Below are 23,266 nucleotides of genomic sequence, written 5' to 3' on the forward strand. Positions count from 1 at the left end.
CCTGAGATTTTTAAGGGCATAGACAATGATAATTAGTATTGTGTTGCCTTTGTGGGTGATGTTGAAAATTGATTTTTGTTTCTGAGCCATTATATATATACACAATGGAAGGTACTCATTTTGTCCTTCAAACAAATGGCAAAAAAGAATACTACAACACTTTACTTTTCACCATTGGAAGTAAAATGGATCTCATATGTTCAAAGGAATGTCACAAAACGAAAACCATTGACATGACAAAAGCGTGCATTTAATTTTATGCTTTGCAGAGATACATGACTAAAGTTGCGTGCATGGCTTGGCCTTTGGGATGGTCCCAGATGTTTATTTTTAAGGGAAAAATAAAAACGGAGCCAACAAATGCAATTAAGGGGAAAGAAAAAGAAAAAAAAAAAACATTGAGACACAGGGGACCTACATGTTCTGGTCTAAGAAACATGCAAATATCACAAAACATTCCGGATACAGTATGACAGATGAACAAGGGAAAGGCACTGGAACAATGCTCCTTCTTTCAGAAATGGGAAGTCTAACAATTATTTTTTCACAAATGGTATTGATGAAACCATCTTTATTTTTAAAGAAATTTATAGAAGGAATTTTAGCACCATCATTAGAAGAAAATAGTAATACATTTTAGCCCTGCCTATCTCCAGTCTTGGAATAATTACCGAAGCATAGCACCTTTTAGTATCTCAAATATAAACAAGAACAGTGAGTCCATCCCAGCTTCTAGAGATGAGGTAGCTCATGCTAAGAAATGTTGGGTTACTTTTCCTACGAGAGTTCAAAGGCCGAATGTTCTAATTCCAATCATCACATTTGATTAAAGTCAACTCCACAACTTGAGTTTCTAAATCTTTTTCTTCATTATAGGCTTCAGGATGACGAGACTGTACATGTGGAAGACTCTCGACTTTGGGTCCTGGACATATGTTTACAAAGTTGTACGTGTAAATTACTTCGCATTCAATGTCTTCTTAAACAAGAAAGTGCAAGTGTGTTCAATGGTGTACTCATGTAACTAATATCTACGCGACAGATTGAGTCAAGAGGGAAAGATATCTTTAAATACGAATGACAAAAAAGACTGAACTTACCACACTTTATAAAAATTTAAGATCACTTTGTTTCTCCACTCAATATATATTATTAAAAAATTTCGTTTAAGATAGTGAGAAACGGATTTTTTTTTCAAAGTTCTCTTCAAAGAGTCTTTATGGTAATTGAACAATATCAAGACATGCATGTGGGTTTCAATCACAAGGATAAACATGTTGATTTCATTTTTAATTGATAATCGGGGAATAAGAGGTCACAGAAGGGCTCTACTACTATTTTTCAAACTACAGCCAAGTGAAATTAAACATGTTTTGTGGTTTTACATACCCCACTCTTTAAGCTACCTGCCAGGAAGAAAAATTTCCTCATAAATACTAAGCAACTTTGTCATTACATTGAAATAAATTGAAGAAAATGGAGATTCCTTTATTCAATCGGTTTACTTTTCTAAAAGGTGGTCGTTGTCATTGCTCGTCTTAAACCTAAACTGCTGTATTGAAAATATTTTAAATCAATTAGAACTTGAGGAATGTAAGTAAAATAAATATTCTGAAGGATAAGGAAGCCAGGCACTGAAGACCGTATGTACAGTGCTGATGCGGGACCAGCCATTACTTCAAGAGTTTCAGGATCAGCTTCCAACAGTCAAAATTCCTGTGAGTGGGCGGTCTCGGAGGGCGGGGTGGTGCGCCTTGTCCATGCGTCTTGGCTCGCTTTACACAAAACAGACTGGACCAATTTCGATGCCAAATTCTTGGTCTGTGCCGCCAACATCCACAGGGGCAAGATCTATGATGGGTAAGCGCGCCACGTTCTGTGTTCTGTATTCAAAGACTGTCTTGCCCAAGTTGCCATTTCGTTTCTGGAATTAAAAGGTGCAACGGGTTAGTGGTATAGACAGGTTATTCCAAAGATGTTAGGCATAAACTTCCAAGCCAAATTTTATAATGTGAAAGTAATGAGTCTTAGAGCACTACTTCGAGTTAAGAGCACTGCTCACATCGGGATAGGTCCTGACATGGCTGGCAGCCATTTCCTTCGTGATTTAAATTGAGGAAATACCTTTTGTTCTTCAACAGCTTCCCAAATGGTCGCTAACATAAATTATGAAAGTTTTTTTGGTTTTCACAAATGACACTATAATTCGTCATTAAATATTTTCCCTTTTAGAATTTATATGTACGAGTGAGGAGACATACAAATCAGTGAAAAATTTAAGGGGTATCTCATATTGATTATACATTTTAGAGTCAAAGCATTTTAAGCCTGAAACTGAGATTAAATAAAGTGACTTGCAGAAGAACCACATAGGGTTTGCAGAAGAGCTGGGTTGAATCCCGAGGACCCAGTCCTTTGTTCATTATTTTGCATTAAAACTTCTGTGCTTCGTGGACTAACCCACATTCCTGTTTACCTTAAAGAACAAGTATAAACAAAGTGGGGGTAAGGTTGCCCCCACTTCTGCCATGACTGTATTTTTGTCAAAAATAAATTTCTTCTTCAACCAGATCAATAAAGGTCAGAAGCACTTACAGAGCAAGTGTCATGAAGAACGATATATCTGAATCGAACGTTGCCCTCTGCTTTGATTTCCAAGTCATTTGACCCTTTGAGAACCACAGCTTTCTTGAGGTTCTTGGCTTGATCATCCATGTATCCCACACTGTTTTTACAGATGTAAGTGATATTCTGGGAGGCTTCTTTCGATAGAAGGCGCAGGAAGGTCATTTGAGTAATGGCTGCGTTAGGTGACTGATGATCTCCATAAACAAACTGGAGAAACAGAGAGTCTTTGTTATACAAAACACTGAAGGGTCTCATGGTGTCCTGTGTGTGTGTGTGTGTGTGTGTGTGTGTGTGTGTGATGATCTCACACATCAGTTTGGAGGAATATTACTTTTGTTCTTTCATATAACAATATACTTTGCCCGCATATAAAAATATTTTGAAACTTCTATGAATATTCACAAGAACCTCTGTCCTTCCTACCTCAAACAAAAGAGGATGAAACCAACCATAATTAGAACTCATCAGAGAAAATCTAAGTATTTTTTGAAATCTGCTTCTCTATTTGTTTAAAAATATCTGGATATTTCTTTTTAGGAGTTATACTTGTATACTGACTTAACTGTGTGTCAAAAATAACTCTGTTTTTACTGCTAATTATAGTAAGAATTAAGACTCAATTACTGGCTTAAAATCTTGTAAGACCCACTGTTCCATGCTTCAGGAAATACAGATTACAAGCTGTCCGTTTGCAGACAAAACAGATAATCAGAAATATTTTCCTACAGGCTCTTTTCTACTTATCTTCTGTTTTGAATTGTATTTTCAATGCTCCTATTTAAGCCTTTTACATATTATATTAACAAGGTTACATTTCAACTGGGTATATTTAAATTTTAAACTTTCCTACTCATTAAATCCTGGTGGATTCCGGAACACCCTCTACACACCCACACTGTCTCATTAGGTCGCTGTGAGCATGAGCTCTGAGGAAAGATCGGAAGCAGAGGTGAGAGGGAGACTGCAGAGTTAGGCTGTCACCGGGAGATCTGCAGTGAAGTGCTCGTAGTAGAAGAGGGAGTGGCAAGGCTGGTTGAGAACCTAAATACAAGACCATGAAAGAAACAGAAAGGAGACTGAGGCTTAAAAATACTAAAAGAATTCATAGGCAGCAGACCCTTGAAGAACATGGGTTTGAACTGCCTGTGCCCACTTATACCCGGAATTTCCCAGTATAGACAGTGCTGAAATGTATTTTCTCCTCATGATTTTCTTAACGCATTTTCTTTTCTCTAGCTAACTTTTTTGTAAGAATATAGTATGTACTACATCACGCAAAATATGTGTTAATCGTCCGGTCTATGTGATGGATGAGGCTTATGGTCAGCCGTAGGCTGTTCGTAGTTAAGTTTCAGGGGAGTCAACGTTGTGTGTGGATTTCCGACCGCACAGACCTTTGACTGAGGTTTCTCCCTAACCCCTATGGTGTTCAAGGATCAACTGTAATCACAAATGCCCTGAGTTTAAATAATACTGCGGAGATTGCATAGTGATTTAATTATTAAAAGTACTATTATGGTAATCATCTAATATTTATTTGTACCTTATCAGGTATTAGATAGTATCAAGCTCCTTATAGTCACACAGAGACTGTCAGGTAGATATTATCACTTTCACTTAATTTTTTACGTTCTTTTCAAAGATATATTTATTTTTTTGAGAGAGAGCATGCATGAGCAGGGGAAGGGCAGAGGAAGAGGGAGAGAGCGCGCGCCTCAAGCAGACGCCCTGCCAAGCGTGGAGCCCAACACACGGCTCGACCCAGGACGATCCAGGACCCTGAGATCACGACCTGAGCCGAAACCGAGTCAGAGGCTCTACCAACTGAGCCACCAGGCGGCCCACCACTTTCACTTCAAAAAGGCAAAACAACGTTTCAAAAGGTTAAGTGACTCCCTGAGGCCACAAAGTCGGCAAGAGATCCAGGAGTTGGTCACCAAGGTCTCCTGATGCTAAGTACAATCCACGTCTTTCAACTGTGGCGAGGTCCTTTTCAGTATACCCCACAGTCAGTGTCACGTGCGTTAAAGGAACTAATATAATAGTAAAAACAATGACTTTTCCACATTCCATCAGTGGAGAAATTACCATTCAAAATTTATGTTCATATAATTCATAGTGAAGTTTGTTTACATAATAGTAAACCTGGCCACAAATAATAGCATAGTCCTAAATCAATAATAAAATACAAGTAATAACAAAAGGCAAAGAATGTAATTCTCAGAAAGCGGATTAAATTACCTGAGATCCTCTGTTCATGTCGAGACCATACCAAACAGGCTTGCGGTCGGACGCCTTGCCGGCCCACCAGGTCTTGCGCGGCACGCTGGACGGCTTCGCCGAGATGCACGTCTCCCCCGTGTCCATGTTGCAGTAAACCCTGATGGCGTCTTCAGCGGATCCCTGGTTAGGATCAATCCAGTACTCGCCTAGTTTCCAAATTAAAAATACGCACTAAGTCAAGTGAATTTCAAACGTGATCATGAGTCTCTGAAAGAATGAACAGAGGGTTTGAGGAGAGGAACTCACTGATGAACTCAGCCTCTCTTAAAGAGAGTACCTAGCTCGGGAAGGACCCTGCAGCTGAGGAAAAGTCACCGTGCCGCGTTTGCACACTGCCTACTGCCAGGCACTGTGCGAGGGCACTTAGCCACACCGTGTGCTGAAGGCTCAATACACGCGCGGGAAGGAAAGATCAGTATCCCCATCCGAGAGCTGGGAAAACTGTACCAGAAGGAGAAAATCCTCAACCATGAAGTGTCTTTGCCAAAAACGGTGTGTTCTCATTAAATTTAGAAAGCCAGTATTTTAAAGCAAAATGTGACTGGAATCTAATAAAATAGCGTGTCGTCAAAACTATGAGTGAAGTCAGTAAATGAGCTGAACTACAACAGAATGAAAGCCTTGAGTTCTGTCTGGAGCCGCATGAGACGGCTTCATCAATAGTCTGTCCTCCTCTGTCACCCTATCGTCCCCTCCTGTGGCTTTTCACGTCAGTGACCGTCCTCACCACTAAGGCATAAGTTCTGCGACATGTCTGCCACTTTCACTTCTTGTGCCTGTCCCTGAAGTAGAAAGCCCAGAAAATATTTAGGGGTACAGTCGAGAACACGGTCCCGAACAACAGATTTTCCTCAAATGGGCGGGGTGTCCACTCACCGCTCTGCTTTGCAGAATGGCAAAGCTTTAAGTCTTCACACGTCCGGGCGGGATGCTTTTTAGAGCCATCAGGACTGCGCATGGTTTCAATCTGACTACTGAGTGACTTCAGGGTGGCATGGACTCCTGGGTCTGTTTTGTTTTTGTCGTCTGGAGCCGCCTGATCCTCAGTAAACTCCGGAAGGGGGTCTGGCATGCTCTCATCGTAGTGACCCATGATATCTCCGAGAGCAGCTGTAAGGTGACCAGGCGGCCCGGGGGGACCAGGTGGACCAGGCTCACCAGGAGGACCCTAATTTTTAAAAAATTAGAAATCTAGTTAATGTATTTTTTTAAATTTTTTAATTTCAACTGGACACAAAGGCATTGATGGGACTCAGTATGTGGGGGGTTACAGTGTGATACCCCATCTGATGGTACTGACAGATCTGTGACCTCATGACTTTTTTCCTAAGAGTTATTTATTTATCTGAGAGAGAGAGAAAGTGCACAGGTGAGTATGAGTGGGGGAGAGGGTCTCTAGCAGGAGAGGGACAAGCAGACTCCCTGTTGAATGATGAGCCTTTCATGGGGCTTGATCCCAGGACCCTGAGATCAGGACCTGAGCCAAAGACAGACGCGTAAACCACTGCGCCACCCAGGTGTCCCTGACCTCATGACTTTTTTAAATAACGTGGCTCTGGCCTGCTTCCGTAACTTCCCGAGCACGAGAAATGATGCATAACTTCTATCAGGCAACATGTCTGCAAGCCGGCGTCTGAGACCGACACAAACCAAAGTGCAGAATGTCTGCCCGACATCACCTTGCAGGTGCGCGATGTTTCCGTTCAGAGTGTGTGGAGGTAGACATGCATTTCCAAACTATTTGGGGCAAGGCACACTGAACTATCTCAAAAGGATTTATGGGCCAAAGCTGGAAGAGGAGACGCAGCGAGTCGTGGGTGCTGGTTCTTAAGGCCTCACATCCGTGTCAAGGAAGTGCCCACAACAAACATTCCCGAAAACAATTTAAAAAAAGAAAGAAAGAAAGAAAGAAAGAAAGAAAGAAAGAAAGAAAGAAACCACCCCGAAAAGAATTTCCCCTACTTCCACATATAGAAGGAAGTACAGGAAGGCTTCTTACGTGCATTAACTAGTGTGTAGATCGAATTTCTCTGTACTACGCAAAACCGATAAAAGTTCTCTTCAGCCTTTCTATTAACAAAACAAACCACTCTCTGCCCGGCCATACAAGGACTATTGCAGTAGCAGGGAGATAAGCACAGAAAGTGGCAGGGACTCGGTGGGCCTTGGATCCTCCGTCAGTCCCTTCGCAGGGAAGAGCCAGCAGCTTAGGGGCCGGGGACAGTCTGTAGAGCTCCGTAGTGCACGCTGCACGTGGGAAGCATGGTCCTGGCCATCGGAGGGCTGGAGCTCTCTGCCCGCCACACCACGTTAAGTGGCCCTGAACACGGTGCTTCGACCTTCACTGCCAACCTGGCCTCAACCTCAATAGTCTGGTCAATCTGGTGGGTTTTTTCCTTTAAGCTCATATCATGATTCTCTGCATCCCTTTATGCTGATGGGGTAAGACGGTTTTTTTGTTTTGTTTTGTTTTGTTTTGTTTTTTCCCTTTCTATCAAGTACCACTAAACCACAGAACAAAGGAGGTCTAGAGGCATGTGAGTCCCAGGTGTGCCAAGTCTGCAGCTGTTAACCGTCCCCAGAGAAATGTGTAGGAAATACTCCTCTTGACCATGGGGAAAACAAGGCTATTCCACCCACATAATAAATAATAAATATTTGGCTTAATGGTCACATCAGTAAGAAAAGAGACAGTGAAGAAGGAAAGGTAGACAAGACCAGCGGGAAGAAACAGCATAGCGGCCGGACTCCGACACACATGCACCGTGTGCACGGCAGAGATGGAGGTTGCGTCCCAAATTCCTGATGTTTCCCAAGTCGATACTCGGAATTTAATTTAAATCCTCTCTGAATGTCACTTCCAACAGAGAAAAATAACTTCATTGTTTTCCCTTTCCAGCATTTTTCTGAATGACTACACTCATCAACCTCACGTTTGGTATATTGCCATTTAAAGCAAAGTGATGTTTTCATAACTTTAATTATAAACACAGTCATAACCTGCTGCTTTCCCTCACTGGTGTTACATGAAGTCAGGGCTTCTGGAGCTTGGACTCTAATTTAATATGCTCTGAATCATCTGTATTAAAATACTTGCAGTGGTTACTTATATAGGCAGGCTCTTGTGTGACATCTAGGTTTGTTTCCAGAGTCTTTTTGATCTCTTGTCCACCATGCTGCACGGATATTCCTCGGACAGAGTCCATGCTTTGGGAACCAACAGTGTGACCTGCATGAAACCCCTGTGATTACCTCAGGTCCTGCTTCTCCGACACTGCCCCGCACACCAGGAGGCCCGATAGGCCCAAGTGGTCCAGGGTTTCCTTCTTTACCTGAGGGGCCAACTGGACCTGGAGGACCCTACCAGAAACAAGGACCATATTTTAGATTCTAGGAAGAAAACTTTTTTTTTCTTTTTTTAATTTATTTTTTATTTATTTTCAGCATAACAATATTCATTATTTTTGCACCACACCCAGTGCTCCATACAATCTGTGCCCTCCTTAATACCCACCACCTGGTACCCCAACCTCCCACCCCCGCCCCTTCAAACCCCTCAGATTGTTTTTCAGAGTCCATAGTCTCTCATGGTTCACCTCCCCTTCCAATTTACCCCAACTCCCTTCTCCTCTCTAACTCCCCATGTCCTCCATGCTATTTGTTATGCTCCACACATAAGTGAAACCATATGATAATTGACTCTCTCTGCTTGACTTATTTCACTCAGCAGAATCTCCTCCAGTCCCGTCCATGTTGCTATAAAAGTTGTTTCTGATGGAGGCATCATACTCCATAGTGTATATGGACCACATCTTCCTTATCCATTCGTCCCTTGAAGGGCATCTTGGTTCTTTCCACAGTTTGGCGACCGTGGCCGTTGCTGCTATAAACATTGGGGTACAGATGGCCCTTCTTTTCACTACATCTGTATCTTTGGGGTAAATACCCAGGAGTGCAATTGCAGGGTCATAGGGAAGTTCTATTTTTAATTTCTTGAGGAATCTCCACACTGTTCTCCAAAGAGGCTGCACCAACTTGCATTCCCACCAACAGTGGAAGAGGGTGCCCCTTTCTCCACATCCCCTCCCTCCACAGCAAATATCATCCTCAATGGGAAAAAGCTCGCAGCCTTCCCGTTGAGATCAGGAACACGACAAGGATGCCCACTCTCACCAGTCTTGTTCAACATAGTATTAGAAGTCCTAGCAACAGCAATCAGACAACAAAGAGAAATAAAAGGTATCCAAATGGGCAAGGAAGAGGTCAAACTCTCTCTCTTCGCAGATGACAGGATTCCTTCTATGGAAGAACACCTTTCACAATGATCATCTAATCAAAGGCCTCCTTTCCTCGTGGAGCTGTCACAGTGGTTTCTTATTCACTGTCCTGCTAACCAATCAATGGCGTTCTGGCTCCTTAGTGTTCACTGTTGGATCACACACGAATTCTCCATCATCCATGTGTGGTAAAAGACCAGCACGAGCCAAAAACTTTTTCATCAAATCTCATGTATTGTAGAGTTAATCAGAAATTTAACCAATTAGTACTAAGAAAATGGCAGAGGTATGACTGATTAATATAAGCTAAATTCGTGTGCTTATTCCCCAGGATCTCATCACATCCCAGTTAATACCACTCCTCTCTATGTTATGATTTGTTACCCTGTATTTAGACAGAGCAGACATTTTTTCCAATGATTGTCCTAAGTAATTACGTGTGTCAATTGTTGTAGGACATTAATGACCTATTGGAGGCAACGGTGATACCAAAGTAGAATTTTCAAAAGCCTCAAATACTGGTTTCATTTTATGATTTGCTTCTGAATTAGCCTTATGCAAATGACTTCTGAGAAAGTATCTCAATTACTTAAAGGGGGAAAAAAAATCCAGCTTCAAAATCTATTTCCATCTCATAGTAAGTCCTACTGTATCTTTTCAAAGAGTTCAGTGAAATTTCAATAAACACAGACTAGAAAATGAAGCAACAGATCAGTATATGCATAGCAGGTAAAAGATTTTAATGTAGGCCCATGAAGCAGTAGATCATATTTAGGAATATTTCCACTTAAAGGTTGTTGCTGATTGGTTTGTCTCATATATTTGCTAGAAGCTTCAGGGAACCGCGGCTGACTTCAGCTTCAATGCCATAAATATGATACTCGAGCCCTAATATTATGTCACCAAAGCATTATCATTTATATCCGCAACTTGGCAGGTTTTGTTACTTACTCGTGGGCCAAATGGTCCAGGAATGCCAGCACTGCCTTGTTCACCATTTGGACCCTAAGTAGGAAAAAAGTAAAAAATGTTGCCAAAATATTTACACCTACATTTTGTCGTTCTCAGCTTTTAAAAATTGGCTGTCGTAGACTTTAGCAGCATAAAGTAATTTCTTGAAGTCGTCAGCATCTCCTGTGTCTACATGAGTTGACCAGTACTAAACTAGAGAGTTCTGGCACGTTTATCCTTTTGCTTTATTTCATTCCTACAAAATTGTAGCTGATATATGGCAGATTATAAGGGGTAAGCGGGTAATTAAATATTCAAGATACATTTTCAAATAAAACTGCGATACAAAAAGTCCAAACATTTTATGGACAAATAAATATTCGTGTCATGCTACTTGTGTATTTTCACACGGAAGGCAAACACTACTTAAAGGAATAACTTACAGGAGGTCCAGGAAGACCTTGAAGACCAGTGAAGCCCCTGTGACCCTTTTGACCTCGGTCACCTCGGTCTCCATGATCACCTTTGTCACCTCGAGGTCCTTGGGGTCCCTAGAAATAGGGTTGTGGCATAGGTATTGCTTGGTGAGACTACAGTTTACCGCAATTTTAACTTTTACAATTGCATTTACTACACTTTTGAGTACTGTACAGCAGTCCCCCCTTATCCATGGGGGTATGTTCTGTGACCCACAGTGGATGCCCGAACACGACACACTATGATTTTTCCTGTGTATACATACCTATGATAAAGTTAAATTTATAAATCAGGCACAAATTAAGAGATTAACAATAACGAATAACAAAATAGGGCATTTAAAACAATATACGATGATAAAAGTTACGCGAGTGTGGTCTCTCTCTCAAAACATCTTACTGTACTGTCCTCACGGCTCTTCTTGTGATGACGTCAGAGGATAAAATGCCCAGGTGACGAGATGGAGTGAGGTGAGTGACGTGGGCACTGTGGGGTGGCGAGAGGCTACGACCCACCTCCCGATGACACGTCAGAAGGAGGATCATTTGCTTCTTGCTTCCTGACTGCACTCAGCTGCGGGTTACCGAAACCCGCACAGTGGAACAGCGGATTAGGGGGAACGATTGTACGAGCTAACATAGTTATCTGAACAGACTAGACCTAGAAGTGTTTGTCTATTTTCCTCAAGGAATGATGGTGGCCACTAAAAACACAAGATATACAATAAAGCTTTTCCTAAAGATTCAGTTTTTTTTAAATGTTTACCCTGTATTCATACTAAAATGATGTCTTTTTAAGTTTGATCTAACCTACCTGAAACATTTTCCAAAAACTGTATTCCACATACTATACTGATATCGTTATGTAAAAACATTGCTCCATATATAGATTCTTTTAAACCAAAACATGAGCTCTTATTTACTTATGTTACTTCTAGAAAAGGAATGTTAATTAAATTTGCACCTGTAGATAAGCTAACTGGATGGCACGGCTGGGAGTATATTAAGGAAGTTGGCATATTTGAAAATTGTTAAGAGAGTAGATATTAAAAGTTCTCACCACAAGAAAATAAAATTGCAAGTGTGTGAGATGATGGGTGCTAATTAGACTTACTGTGGTGTCGTGATAGTCATTTCACAATATATACACACATCAACTAATTGTACTATGCACTGTGGTAATGTTATATGCCAGTTCCATCTCAATAAAAAATGGACAAAGTCTTGTTCAGGCAAATGGAAGAGGAATATCATCATTAAGCCACTCTCCTCTAAAGAAAACATAAAGAAATGCTTGTTATCCTTCTATCTGCAATATCTGCACCCAAATCCATCAATCCCGATCCTGAGAAACTAATGAAAAAAGCAATAAATAAGCATCTTCTTGTGGGATAGATGCTAAGCCTAGAGAAGAGGTAGAAATTATCAGATTAATCTGATCAGTCTTGGTGAGCTGCTTTTTTTTTTTTTTTTTTTAAAGTCTTGGAAATGAGAGCAATTCCAAGAATCCAGTGTTTCCTCATAAACAGACAAGAGGCATAGGGCCACCCACTATAGGGACAGCTTCAGTTGTATTTAGTTTTCCTAAAAGATAATTCAAACTCTATCAATCTGACTTTGGAGAATGGAAAATATCATCAAATAGACTGGCTGTCAGGTTAATAATTTTTTAATTAGTTTTGTTTGGTTCTTTCTCTTTTTTTATTTGGACAGCCTAATTGTCAAACAGTATGGGAATCTTTTTATAATAAAAATAAGAGTAGATCTTCATACTTTTATATATTTTATATAATACATATTTAAATACTAAAATCAGCCTGAATGTTTTCATGCTAGAGAGGTTCTTTTGTTTCGGGGTGTCCCAAAATTTCATAACTGAAGATAACTAAACCAAAATGCACCTATTTAAATTATTAACTAAAATTCATTTAATCCTGAAAAATAGACCACATTGTTTTTGTAACTAGATAGAAAATCGCTCACTTGACATGCCGTATAACTACAAAATCTTCTCCAGTCAGGCTCAAATCAAAGCTGAGAATTATGATTTAATAATAGGCCATGAATTTAAATCTATAATTTTTCTTCATCAATAGAGATATTAATTTATATAATGAGTGTGAAAGGAACGTGGCCTATTAGGCTGCCCATCAGAGATGACTCGTGCACGGTAAAACATCCATATAATCATCATAAACCTGGAAGCATTCGCAAATCGCAAAATGATCAGAACATAAGCAGGGTAGTCTGGTTGGAAACAAAAAATTCTTGAGTAGTTCTTTTCAAGTTTACAAAGAGATTTCAAATCCATTTTCCTATGTAATTTTTAGAAAATCTCAAACAAGGGCACTATTATTCCTATTATTTTGAGAGAAACCCGTGACTCCAAAGGTCTTCATTGATTATTGAAAGAACCCACAGTGAGATTCAGAGGACATATCTTAAAATTATAAAAACAAATACAAACTTCTGGGTATTAATATTTTTGTCCACAGTTTGAGGAGCTTGCTAATTTTCATTTATGAGTCTTAAGTTGTGCTTCTTTGGGAGTATATATATTTTATGTGAGAAGATTTTTACTTTTAAAGAAAAACAGAGAACTTACGAGTAAGCCACGTTTTCCAGTTCGACCAGGTGGTCCTATAGGACCCCGAGAACCCTAGAAGAAATTTTCACAAAAATTGGCATATACAAAATATGCATATTCTATATAAACACAGAAATCAAAAATAGGTAAGTCAGATACTTATATGTGTTTATGTGTATCCATGTGTATACTCTTACGGCTAATGGGTTAAAACCAAGCTAATGTCCTTCGGACTAAGAGCGCGCTCACCGCGACTTCAGTGACACTACGTTCGTCAGTTTTATTAACTGACTTCTCTGAACGAAGGTCCCCTGAGTGGATTACACTAAGACATTACTAGCTTAAATTTAACACGATGTGTTCTTACTACATTTCCTATAAATCACAACATCTTCAGATGATGACCTTCAAAGCTTCAGGATTTCTGAACATCTACTAGAAATCAAATGTTTTCCATGAACATTAAAACAGCCTGAGTCATAACTGGCTGTCAATCATTCCTTGTTGGGACTTCTTTATCAAGCGTGCATGCATGACCGCGGGCTTGCACAGCACCGTGATGTCTGCGACTGTCAGGACGGAACTGACTCTCCTTACCGGATCTCCTCTTTGTCCTGCATCTCCTGGGGCACCCACCGGGCCAGGCGTTCCAGGGGCACCCTGGGAGCCTGGCAGACCTGCAGGTCCAGGGTCTCCACGATCACCCTGATGAGAATAACCATGGTATTACTCTTTTTGGATTTATCCTAAACCAATGGCATTCTATAGGCTCATGCTGTTCGAGGTAAGAAGATGTGCACTTTTTAAAAACCTGATTTTTATTATTCAACTTGTATTTTACTTATATTTACTTATTAATAAGTCAAACTGAAAAGAATAAGAATATTTCCCCCAATTTCAGATGTGTCCCCTCCCCTGTTGCCCTATGACTTCCACAGTCAAGATGACTGCAGTATGACAGTGTCATCTCCAGAATTTAGCATGTTTCTCACAGCAGTCTTCAAGCATATCTATTCACTTGGGATACACATTTTCCAGGGTGTGAAAACTGGGAAAATTTTAAGGAAACCACTTTCTAGATTTTCAGCTCATGTGTGTTCTCTCAGGGAACTGGTCTGAAGTATCCTTCCCTACTCTTTAACCATCACTTCTCTCCCATTTTATGAAAGAAAAAGCATCATATCTCTCTGCTGTCTTATTGTCTTGCAGTGCCTCAGGGAGTGAACAGCTCTGGGCACCACACTGAGGACTTTTCCACAATGCAAGGTTCACTTGAGAATAAAGCAATGCGGTATTTGGAAAAAAGAGGCTGATCCTTATTTTATCCAGGTGACCCAACTATGTCAAGGCTCCAAGTGTTGATTTTAAAAATTAGACCATGGAATACATCAGCAAAATCTTTGAAGACTACTGCATTGTACAATGTATATTGACCAAGGGAAAAACCCAGGGGCCAAGAGAACTTGCACTCCCTGGCTTTATGGTAGACAGGGGAAGGGTTCATTCTAAGATTCCTCAAAACTCTTTCTTTCCCTTCCTTTGAGTACTTACTAGATACTCTAAACATGTTATTTAATGCACAAACATCCAACAGAGTAAGTATTAATCCTGTTTAAGTATTTAAAACTGAGGTTCAGAAAATTTGTTTAAGGCTGCACCGCTGGTTACTTAAGGAATCAAGATTCCAGTGAAAGTCTATCTGACTTTAGAGCCCGTTGGGCTACATGATGAGCTCCCAGAGTGAAGAGTCATTGTGTCATAATAGAGGTTAGCCTGGGGGACTGATTTTTCGCCTGCTGTGGACTATACGTAGTCTGAGACAACTGTGTGATGACCCAAAGGGCATGGGACTTCAGAGAAATTTGAGGATATTTTCAGTTCAGCTTATGTCATGAGATTTAAAACACATTATGGGATATACAGCATATAGGAAGCCACATGGTTTATTTTCACATGGGGCATTCACTTGAGGAGAAGAGTAGAGAAATTGAGATGGCGCCCAGCTCTATTTCTGCTTCCATGCTTTTGTGAACGAGTTGAAATTTAGACTACTTCATTTGTATCCTCATCCAAAGCCTTCGTGTTTCGCCAGATACGAAAGCAATGTGCTTTCCTACAATTAATAAGAAGTGCCATCTTACCTTGCTGTGTACTCAAATCTCACTTCACTGACAAGGTCTGGCTAAATTATGACTTTACAGAAGAAGTAGCTACTGTCAGAAAAATCAGGGCTGCCCTGGAGCAATGAAATCTTTAGTATTGCAAAGATTCCAAATGGACATGACTGCAGATTTCCCAATCAGTGAAACCGCCCTTACCCGTTCCCCGACAGCACCGTCCCGTCCTGGAGTACCGTCATTACCAGCTGGACCCTATAATGAATCACGTTTGAGAAATGAGTTAACCGAGTAATGAAAAAAACTCATCCCAACGGCCAGAAAAATACAGCATGATTTCCACCTCTCTCCCATAAAGTATAAATTAGCACTTATGGAAATTTTCCTAGAAGAAAGTCTTCTGCCATCTTTTCTATTAGTTGGAATTGCTTATAAAATTATTACCACGTTCTTACTTTCTTTGGTGCCAATTCTAATACAGTTTTATGGAAGACATTGCATTTTCCACTTACAATCAGTGCCTATAAAGTGCAACATTCTTTCCTTGCCCTGCGCACGTCTTCCATATCCGAGCATTGAGAATGTCCGGTTATTTACTGTGGAAGCTCAACCTTAAAACTGTCGTGGGATTTGCTACAAATCTGGGTCCTTCAGTGTTTTGTGTGGAAATACTAAATCTGTGCTCAAGTTGGCTTCATCAGCCTCTTCACTGGTGGGCCCAGGGCAGGCAGCGCCGGTTGGAGGCCTGCGACCCCCGGTGAACCCCCCTGCCAGGCGCTCCGAGCAGGTGCCCTGCACTAAATCTAAATTCTTCATTTCTCTTTTTTATTTTAAAACAGGAGGGAAAAAAAATCCTCAAATCCTTTGAAATACATAGGCAATAATTTTATTCTTAGAATTTGGTGTTTTGTGTGTATCACTAGTGGACGGTTTCCCTCCTTTTCATGTCTGAAGCTCATGCAACAACATCCTTAACGTTTTAAAATAAAACAACTGGGTTTAGATATGAAACAGCTTTTAGAATATACGTTCTTCTCTTCTTATATTACTTTTTGACTTTTTTCAGAATTTTTCGTTTGATGAAAAATTGTCCTGAAAGGTATTGTTTCAAGAAAATGTGACACTGTCTTGTGATTTACTCATGAAAGCACTGAACAGAAGAGATGCCAACCTATAACTTCTCAAATCACTTTTCAAAAATCGATTTCCTCAAATGAGACTCGGGACCATGACATGCTAACGTACTGTGTCGTGATGTTTAAGGAGAACGGCCTCTCCGTACTTTTCTCTTTTCACAAGCTTTAATCCTTGTATTAAACCTATCACCACAAAACTTGGCGATTTTGAAAAATGTGCCATTATAGAGTGACGTAAGAAGGAACGAAGGTGTGGTTCCACCTTCGAAACGATTTGGCAACAACCTCAACCAACGGACATACTTGGCTGCGACCAGATGAAGTCGGTGCCAAGACGCCAACCTTACTGCCTCCTGCCGTCATGCAGACAAGTCTCCGGGAAGGAAGGTGCATCAGGAACCTCACTCGGAAACTCCAGGTCAAAAGATAATTGATTTCTCAATGAAAACACTGTCCCCACGACACCCAGATCGCAAGAGGAGAGCTACTGTCCCTTGTCCCTGGAGCACTCACTTCGGGGCCAGGCTCCCCCACGGGGCCATTGGAGCCGGGGGGTCCCACAGGTCCGGGCGGACCTTTATCTCCTGGTGCACCGGTGGGTCCCACCTTCCCGGGTGTGCCCTGAAACAAGATCGTCAGCGTGTCAGCCGCGTCCGCAGAGGTGTCCGCAGCCAGTGCGCGTGAAGGCTGCGTTTATTCAAGTGGCCCCTCAGTCCCTCCTTCCATTATACGCCCCAGGATCGCACAGTGTCCAGCGGCTCACGTCTTATCACACCCATCCCCACGTATCAAAGGGACTACAGAGGGTCCATTGCCATGCGCTCAGGTGCAGATTTGGGGATCTAACCGCGCACACTGCAGTCGGTTCTGCTGCCCCAGTGGGATCCGCACCTTGTCAGGACGCGGCGCTCACACTCACTCCCGCCTCGGGCACACGTCTCGTTCCTGCAGCCACGCTCGGTTCGCATGGTCACGGGGTGGGGGGGGGGAGATTCTCCCTCTGGGCCCTTGGCTCACTTCCGATCACCGTAAGACCCTCCCAAGCCCCGGCTGGCGGGTGTCAGGTCTCTTCCCACAGCCCCACTCCCACGACCCGCGGTGCATCACTCCGTCCACATCCCGAACACAAACACCAGCCCCCCCACCCAAGCATGCAGACTCTGAGCGGCAAAATTTAATGTCTTCGAAGCTAACAGGAAGCCAAACACTCATCGCTCTCCGGGGAGTGTCAGGTTCTTTGCACCCTCAGGGGAAGGAGCCCACTTTCCCGGCCCGACTTTCCAGCTCGGCCCACCTCCACCTCCAATACGACTGTGGCTCAACGACTTCTCCCCTTTGATGATGAACGAAAACTTGCCCTCTGAACTGCGAGACACAGGTGCTGGGACGAGGCGACCTACTCCCCAGAGGAGACTACCCCCTTCTCTAGCTCCGCGGGTATTTTTGATTTTTGAAGGAATATTTAGAGTCACCCAAAATCCGTATCCTTATTTGTCTACTTCTCTGGTGCCGGGGTTAAATAAAGAGAATTTTCAAAGACTTTGCAAGATGCTTAAGTAGAGGGTTTGACATTCAAAGTCAAAGGTTTTTAAGATCGTCAGAATTTGTGTCTAAAAAAGACTTTAAATGTACTAAGAAAAAAGAATTCTCCCTTCACAAATCATATTGCACATAATCAACGGAAACCCGACCGACGAGCCACTCACCGCCGGGCCGGGCAGGCCAGGCATGCCCCTCTCCCCACGCTGCCCCGGCATGCCCACAATTCCTCTCTGTCCAGTGGTTCCAGCTGGACCCGGGGGACCATCAGGACCCTAATTTTGAGAATAGGCTACAATTAGAAATTCTCCAGTGTAAAACCATGTACAAAGACCAGTTCACAGCTTTATAGGTTTTTCAGACCAAGAAAAAAATTCTGTTTCATATAACCATACTACATATGACAAATTATAGTCGTAATTTGCAGTCAAACACAGAGCCTCTAACATTGTTTAAAGGGGAAAGCAGCTCACGGAGTTCCAAGAAACCTGAAGAGTAATGTGCACATTGGCAGACTGAAAGAGGTAACTACTCAGGCTTTTTCCCTCTTTTTAAAAAGGCAAAGAAATTTTTAAAATAAAGAATAGAAATAGTAATCTAGGTAAACATATTAGTATTTTGAGACATGTAGATTTCAAATAGAATAATGTATTTTGAAAAACTGTCTTTATACAACACATGTATTAACAAAGAATGTTGTCTTGTTCAGTTTCTGAACCCCACGCCCACTACTGTTATATTTATACTGACACATTTACTTCTTCTTCTAGAGCAGAGAATTGTAAATTTAAAACATATAAGGCCTCAGGATTTACGAAAGTCCCCAGGTTACTGTACAAACTGTTTCTTCACGGCAGTGAATACCATGGAGATCTACTGGTAACTGTCTCATTAGAGGGACGTAAACCAGGTGCCAAACTTACAGGTTGCCCGTCTTCTCCAGGGTCGCCTTTGTCTCCTGGGCCACCTGGGGGGCCAGCTGGTCCTCGATCTCCCACTCGCCCATGAGAGCCGGGGTCCCCACGAAGACCTGGGGGTCCCTCCTTCCCGGGTTCCCCTAAGGGCCCCGCAGGTCCTGGAGCTCCCTAGTATAAGATAGAAACCCAGGAGGGCAAAGTCAAAACCACATTAGAGGACCTGGTGCAATGGACCCTTGGGTCCATTTTTCCTGTTAGATAATCAGTCATTCAGTGAATTTAAACAAAATTAAACAAAACACAGCTGCAGATTCATTTCCCAAGAGGAAATCTAAATTATTTGCAGACAATTACATTCGACTCAATATCAAAAGTGTGTTGAAATTAACTCAAATTTTCAAACATCTCAGGCCTTTGCTCCATCGTGAATAGATGACCTTTCCTTCCGTCTGTCCTGATCTTACAATGAAAGAATGACATTTACTAGACAAAGCTTGGGGGATGCTTCCCACCTGAAAGGAGCAGTTATTAGCACACAATACTGTTCGAACTTAGTACCCAAATGGAATGATTGTCAAATGCTGAGCTAAGAAGAACTCGTAAATAAGGTACTCCGAGAAACAGGACGGTCAAAGATGACCTGCTGTGACAGGACAGCAGCAGCGTGAATCATTAGGGTCAGAGTTGTTTACATGGGCTAACAAATCACTAAGGGGTTAAATAAAAGAATAAACAGTAACTCAAATATGTATGTGTATCTGTATCATGGGTACATGTGTTTGCGTGTATTTTCCTGTGTGTGTGTGCACGCGTGCGTGTGTGTGTGTGATTACCCCACTACCCACGATCTGAGTCACTGAAATAACTTACAGGAGGGCCTGGAGGTCCAACTCTGCCCGCAGAACCAGGAAACCCAGTAGCACCCTAGAAATACAGTATCACATGAGCAATTTTAGAATGACTTGATTCCATGTACTTTCTGGGATCTGTTTTTTCCCACCGGGATGCTGAGTGTTTAGACTCCCTTCCTTGTTGTAAACAGTAGATTTTTCTCGTGCATGCTACGTTTTTGAGAATGGATCTGAGTTAACTGGTAGGAAGGATGCTACTTTCCCCTTTCTTCTTCTCATTTACCTTGAGCACATACAGGTATGTCCCAGGCTCTCACTGGAATCACATTAATCTTGGGCATATCAGAGCCCTTAGAGCAGTTGCCCGTTACCCCTCCCTTCTCCGACACGGAGTGCATCCTTTATGTTATGGAGGAGGCAGCTGGGTCTCCAAGGTCATAAAACTAATTGCAACCCCGATCCCCATTACACGCCCTTTCCATGAGAGTTTACTTGTGCCAGTAAAAATTCGTTGTTACAGCTTCAGATTCACTTTAAAATGGCCAGAAGTGCTAGGTGTCTGCGACCAGAACTTCAAACCAACTTACAGGTGGCCCCTGAGTTCCTCGGCCACCCTTGAGTCCAGGAACACCATTAGGACCCTACATGGAAAGAAATGAACAAAAGATCACAATAGGGAAGCAACACGGGCTGAACGCAAAGTCTAAACATTAAGCACGTGACTCAGGTTTTTGGTGTTTTTCTTTCCACTTACGTGAGGGCCTGGGGATCCTGCCAGACCTTGTGGCCCAGGAGAACCGGCGTCTCCCTTCTGCCCTGGCTCTCCGGGCTCCCCTTTGACTCCAGGCTGCCCATCGGGACCCTATATCAATTGTTTAAATAACCAGGTGGTTATAACACTTGTAGACAAGCTATTTGATAGTAATTATTACCAACATATCATTTAACTATATATTGTTAAATGGTGCTTTGTAATCAGTGTAAAAGCACAGGAGAAAAAAATGCCCTAATCAGATCTTCGAAGGCAGTCAGAAAACAAGTTATCTCACCACATTTTTATTATACCAAATAAGTACAGAATTTGAAATAGTGCAAACTCATCCTGTACTGAAAATGAGAATATTGCCTAGAAAACTGTTAACTTCCCAGCATCTTTAGTATACCTTCAATACATAGGACAATAGTAATTAACTAAATTGATTGTTATCACAGAAAGAGTGTTCATTGTGAATTAGAGATACTTGAAGATCATACCTGAGGTCCGGCAAAACCAACAGCCCCAGTGGGGCCATTTTCACCACGAGAACCCTACGAGAAAGCAGAGATTACTGTAGCTCTCACACTTTACTGTAAATGGGAACAGTATTTAAAAATACACTGGGTGTTATATGCTAACAACAGGTCATGGAGCACGACATCAAAAACTAATGATGTACTGTATGGTGACTAACACAATAAAAAATTAAAAATTAAATAAAAATACAATTATATAAACTTATAGTGTTTTGAAATGTTTATATAGATGATTAAATATGTTTCTTGAGGAAGACTTTTAAGGATGATAGATAGATAAGGACCATAGAACAAAATCTCCATGGTCTGAAGTCTCTAAAAATTTCTTAACTCTTTAGTAAACGAGCTGCTTACCGAGATTTAATAGATAGCATAGAAATAACAGACTGGTAAGTTTTTGAGTTTAAAGAGAAGTAAATGCTGAAAACTAAGAAGTTACAAATAGCCTGAACCAACAGGCATGCTTTTACATAAACATCAAGACAAAACGATGAGTTGTTTACCTGCTCAATCCCATTCTTAAAAAAAAAAAAAATTAAAACACTGTCACTTACAGGATTGCCGCGGGAGCCCGGGGGGCCAACTAAACCTCGAGGGCCAGGTTCACCCTGCAAAGAAGATGTTAGATGGTGATTGTCCAAAGCAGAAGTAAAACATAAGGCAACTGGAGGGTACTGAGTGCTCCGTGCAGGGCAGACGGCGGGGGGAGCTCTGAGATGACCGGGCCCAACTACCACATGTTTGAGAGAGGAAGCGGCATGAGAAAGAGCTATCACCCAGACTTCCTGATTCCGAACCCACAGAACATCAGTTTATGATATTACCTTTTCTCCAGTGGGACCTGCCGGACCCGGAGGACCCAGGGGACCTGGAAGACCCTGTCGACAGACAGAACATGGACATAGTTAAGAAGCGAATGCACTGGATTCTCCATGATTGAACAAACAATCACAAAAGATCCCATTTTGTTATAGCTTAGATGCTTTTGCAAAACATTGTCTATAATACATGGTAATAATCTGTATACTCTTAAGATCTTCCTATTTACTCTAAAACAATTTCCTGAATGTTCTCTACAACATGTTCTAATCTCTTCCGTCCACCTCAAGTCAGACCTACACAACACTGTCTTCAAACTCTAGTTCCAAATTAAACCTGCTCTTCTACGATGTTTCTATGTTTCCCGGATTTCTTCTTTTGTATAGAATATTATATTCTTAAACTATATGAACGAAGTGTCACTCTATTTTTTTTTTAAGTGAAACTGTGATAAAGCATTGACTTTTCTACATTCTCCTAAGATTACAAGGAGTGTGGCTATCTAGCTACACCGAGGTTGGGTTCTCTACGCTCAGAGCCGAGGGAGCAATCATGTCGGGGTTCGAACTGGGTCTTCTTGACATGTGGTCACACTCTTTAAACTGGACGGTAGTGGAGTCTTTTCTGGAACAAGTTTTCTTTCTGATATTTGTACATTGCCTCTTCATAGGCAGCCCAAATATTCTGTTGCCATTTAATCTTTGTATGTACTATGAAGGGAACTTAAGGAACAAAAAGGACATCTTAAATTTATATTCTTATAAGAACATGAGAATACTGTGGCCATATATTCTCTAGATCTATAATGGAACATTATTCTTCCAATAGTTTACCTAATATATTTCCCTAAAGAATTGGATTAAATAAAGATCACTTCATTAAATTCCCCCCCTTTTTTTTCTTACAGAGAAAACATATTACTCATTTTTCCCCTTTACTGTGAGATTACAGCAAGTGGTCTGCTCTGTTTCCTCCCTAAAGCAATGTCCTTCCTGAAAATAAAGCAGTCATTGCTCAAGTCCTGTTTCTATCACACTGCATTTTCAAAGTTGGTTTGTAGGAACAATAGACAGTGTTTCAGATTTCACCTTAAAATAAGCTGTCAATGCAGCCCTCCTCCAAACAGCTCTGCCCTACAGCACTAGGCACTACAGGCCGTGGACAACGTAAGACAGCAACAGTGCGTCAGACTCACTCAGACGTCTCTTGAAAGACGAATCGAATATTAGAGCTAACTACAAGGCAAGAAACAGCTCATGTTCATAATTTGCTAAGTTAAGTAGATTTTCAGAAAAAAAGAAAAAAAGGGATCATTACCACTCAGACAAAACTTTCCCTTTATTTTACTTTAGTGTCTTTATCAAGAGAATAATTTCCTTAAAGTCTAAAAAA

At 41.5% G+C, this 23,266-nt stretch overlaps 1 protein-coding gene across 1 annotated transcript in view; it reads right to left on the bottom strand.

Moving 5' to 3' along the window:
* Positions 1-228: 228 nt before the first annotated feature.
* COL5A2 (collagen type V alpha 2 chain) overlaps positions 229-23,266 on the bottom strand; it is a 137,516-nt gene continuing 114,478 nt past the window's right edge. The window contains exons 36-54 of the mRNA XM_004763364.3: positions 21,880-21,933; positions 21,610-21,663; positions 21,017-21,070; positions 20,517-20,624; positions 20,350-20,403; positions 19,782-19,835; positions 18,918-19,079; positions 18,162-18,269; positions 16,969-17,076; positions 15,521-15,574; positions 13,800-13,907; positions 13,221-13,274; positions 10,583-10,690; positions 10,140-10,193; positions 8,164-8,271; positions 5,788-6,079; positions 4,870-5,057; positions 2,596-2,835; positions 229-1,924 (exon numbers count right to left, since the gene is read on the bottom strand). Coding sequence (XP_004763421.1) covers positions 1,778-1,924; positions 2,596-2,835; positions 4,870-5,057; positions 5,788-6,079; positions 8,164-8,271; positions 10,140-10,193; positions 10,583-10,690; positions 13,221-13,274; positions 13,800-13,907; positions 15,521-15,574; positions 16,969-17,076; positions 18,162-18,269; positions 18,918-19,079; positions 19,782-19,835; positions 20,350-20,403; positions 20,517-20,624; positions 21,017-21,070; positions 21,610-21,663; positions 21,880-21,933 — 2,109 coding nt within the window. The 3' untranslated portion in view covers positions 229-1,777. The remainder of the gene's footprint in view (positions 1,925-2,595; positions 2,836-4,869; positions 5,058-5,787; positions 6,080-8,163; positions 8,272-10,139; positions 10,194-10,582; positions 10,691-13,220; positions 13,275-13,799; positions 13,908-15,520; positions 15,575-16,968; positions 17,077-18,161; positions 18,270-18,917; positions 19,080-19,781; positions 19,836-20,349; positions 20,404-20,516; positions 20,625-21,016; positions 21,071-21,609; positions 21,664-21,879; positions 21,934-23,266) is intronic.

This window comes from Mustela putorius, unplaced genomic scaffold (genome assembly GCF_011764305.1).
Source record: "Mustela putorius furo isolate JIRA1106 unplaced genomic scaffold, ASM1176430v1.1 tig00000992_pilon_pilon_pilon, whole genome shotgun sequence".
Classification (NCBI taxonomy): domain Eukaryota; kingdom Metazoa; phylum Chordata; class Mammalia; order Carnivora; family Mustelidae; genus Mustela; species Mustela putorius.